The sequence below is a fragment of the Physeter macrocephalus genome, chromosome 3 (genome assembly GCF_002837175.3).
Source record: "Physeter macrocephalus isolate SW-GA chromosome 3, ASM283717v5, whole genome shotgun sequence".
In the NCBI taxonomy this organism is placed as follows: Eukaryota; Metazoa; Chordata; class Mammalia; order Artiodactyla; family Physeteridae; genus Physeter; species Physeter macrocephalus.
Window position 1 is genome coordinate 3933327 of NC_041216.1, and position 3032 is coordinate 3936358.

Genomic DNA, 3032 nt, shown 5'->3' on the forward strand with positions numbered 1-3032 from the left:
TTGTTTTTTTTTGCTGTTCTTGGCTTTTTCCTTAAGCTTTTCACCCCGTGTCTCAATCATGGACCTCACAGGTTTCTTGGCCTTTTCAGAATCTTCAAATTTCTTCATGGCTGTGGGAGCACGGATCTTACTGCTCTCCTCTGCTTCACGAAGGAGCCGCAGAAAGTCATTCTGGCAATTGAAAGTGCCATTCAATAGAATCAAGGCACTTTGCTGTTGGACCTCAGGGCGGTACTTGTCATAAAACAGCCGGTGCACAGCGTCTATCAACTTGCCTGCGTACTTCAGTGTTAGGTTCTTCTGAAAACCTACCACAAACACCAGCTCAAACTGGTTGTCCAGTTTATACCTGAGCGTGAGTGCCTCATGGGTGAAGGAGTTGTTACCTCCCCTTTCCTGCCGCAGTACCGAACGAATCAACGCGTTAATGAGCCGGGTGCATGAGTCGCTCACGCCCTGGAAGCACCGGAGCACGAGCCGCCTTTGGAGAAAATGGTGAAGAAGCTGAGCATGGCGGCAGCGGGCAAGGAGCCGGGCCGGCGCCGGGAACTCAGGCCGAGATCGTCACTGCTTCCTGCTGCGCCAAGCGCTGGACACGTCCCACCAGTGGCCCCGGACACCGGCTCCAATGGTATTGTTTTGCAAGTTTCATTTTTCAATTGTTTCTTGCTAGTATGTATCGACAGAAATACATTTGTTTTGTATATTGACCTTGTATCCAGTAGCCTTTTAAAATTCACTTATTAATTCTATGAAACTTCCACATATTTAATTTAAAAAATATCTTAATCGATCTTAACGTTCCAGCTGGTATTTTCATTATTTTAAAGCATCCCATTTATTGACCATCACCGCTTATCTTTCTGGCTCACTCTCTTAAATATCCTGAATCCATTAACTTTCTAACCTCTTCAGGACCTCCAGCCCATTGACCCTACCACCTTTTCATTGCCCTTCATCTTGCTTACTTACCTGTTGGGGTCCATGGTCTTGTCATTATCATTACTTTCTTGCCCTCTTTCCTCTATATAGATCTTGCTTGGATACATTCTTGTTTAAATCCAAATCCCAGGCTCAACATGGTTGAGAAAAAGACACAACGATATTGGCTAGTTTCACTATAAATGGGCCTGTGATGTTACTCATTTCCCCAGTCCATTTGTTCTTCTACTCTTAACCGACTATCTTACACCCTCTGTCTTCTCAAACCTCCAAAGCCTCCTCTCCACCCTCACTCTCAAATGGTGATCTTGCTTCTTATTTCATTAGAAAAGCAATCAAAAGAGAACTTCTACATTCTACGACCACCACATCAACCTACCCACCAGTATCTGCACTCCTTTATTCGAGCACATTTCTCCTACAATAGTTTTATCTCTCTCTCTCTCACCTCTTCCATTACTCCCTCTCTAATGATTCCTTCTCAGCAGCTTACAAACAGGCTATGTTATCTCCTGTCTTAAGAACCAAATTAGGGCTTCCCTGGTGGCGCAGTGGATAAGAATCTGCCTGCCAATGCAGGGGACATGGGTTCGATCCCTGGTCCGGGAAAATCTCACTTGCGGTGGAGACACTAAGCCCATGCGCCTCAACTACTGAGCCTGTGCTCAGGAGCCTGCGAGCCGCAACTACTGAACCCCGCGTGCCTAGAGCCCGTGCTCCGCAACAAGAGAAGCCACCGTGATAAGAAGCCCGCGCACCGCAACGAAGAGTAGCCCCCACTCACCGCAACTAGAGAAAGCCCACGCACAGCAATGAAGACCCAACGCAGCCAAAAAAAGAAAAAAAAATAAAACCAAATCCCTCCTCTGACAGCACACTTTTTTCTAGGTACCGTCTCATTTTTCTAATCTACTTTATAGCAAAACATCTCAAAAGATTGCCTTTATCCTCTCTCTCTACTTTGTCTACTCCCATTCTCTCTTGGACCCACTCCAGTCCACTTACCCTAGCCGCAGGGAGTGCTGTAACAGGGAGCAGAGAAAAGAGCAGTGTCTAGAGAGAGGGATGATTGGACTCTAATCCAGTCAGGCTTTGCCCCAACTATTACACCAAAACTGCTCTTGTCAAGATCACCAATGACCTCCATGTTGCTAAGTACAGTGGTCAGTTACCCTCTCACTTGCTCATCTACAGCCCAGATGATCACTTCCTCCTTGAAACTCATTTGACCTCACAGGGACACCCTTCTCTCTTTGTTCTCTTTTTCCCTCCCGGGCTTTCCTCCCATCTTCCCAACCTCTACCTGAAGTGCCCAGGACCCAGTCTCAGACCTCTTCTCTTGTCTGCACATGGTTGATGGTTCTCAACCCTATCAGATCCAATGTTCCCTTTTAATTTAACTTAATTTATTTTTAAAATGTTTGAAGTGCCCGATTGCTATGGCCTAAAGTGCTTTCCATTTTCCGGGGTGCGGCCTAAGCCCTAAAGTGACCCAGCCTTGAGTAAGTTCTGATTGCTCACCCATCCAGGAAATTACCTTCTGTCTGGCAGAGATTCTGTTGAAAATGACTTTGGGTGGGGGACTAGGTCCCCACTCCAAGGTGATATGGCCTGGATAGCTTGGAGGGAGTCTGGGATATCTTGGGGTGACCTAGGTCAGAGAAGCAAGGAGGGGGCAGGACTGTCTGCCCTTATAGTGGTTCATCAGAGATGAGAGATGAGGCCTGAAGCCTCTCTGTCTCCCATGGCAGTCACCACAGGCACTCAACCCAGTACCTTTCCCTTAGGACCCCCATGCAGCCTCAAAGGACATCTGCAATGGGGAAGGTAGGGGAACCACCCAGGGCAGCCTGCAGGTTCAGAGAGGGCAATGGAGTCACACAAGGTCACACAGCCAACCAGAGACAGAAGCAGAATGGAATCTAGTTCTCACTCCCACACTCAGTTATTTTTGTTTTCCCTCCAAATTGTCAGTTTCTTTTTTTTTTTTTTTTTTTTCATTATTAATGCTTTTCCTAAACAGGGTAGTGGTTTCACAGGTGTTTATTACATTAGTCCTTATAGCCTCTGTATGTCTGAAATACACCATA

At 46.6% G+C, this 3032-nt stretch overlaps 1 protein-coding gene across 1 annotated transcript in view; it reads right to left on the reverse strand.

Annotated features, from left to right (window-relative positions):
• Positions 1–1049, reverse strand: part of CAP1 (cyclase associated actin cytoskeleton regulatory protein 1) — a 36542-nt gene extending 35493 nt beyond the window's left edge. The window contains exons 1-2 of the mRNA XM_028488035.2: positions 973–1049; positions 65–481 (exon numbers count right to left, since the gene is read on the reverse strand). Of these exons, the coding sequence (XP_028343836.1) occupies positions 65–481; positions 973–1049 (494 nt within the window). The remainder of the gene's footprint in view (positions 1–64; positions 482–972) is intronic.
• Positions 1050–3032: the final 1983 nt, after the last annotated feature.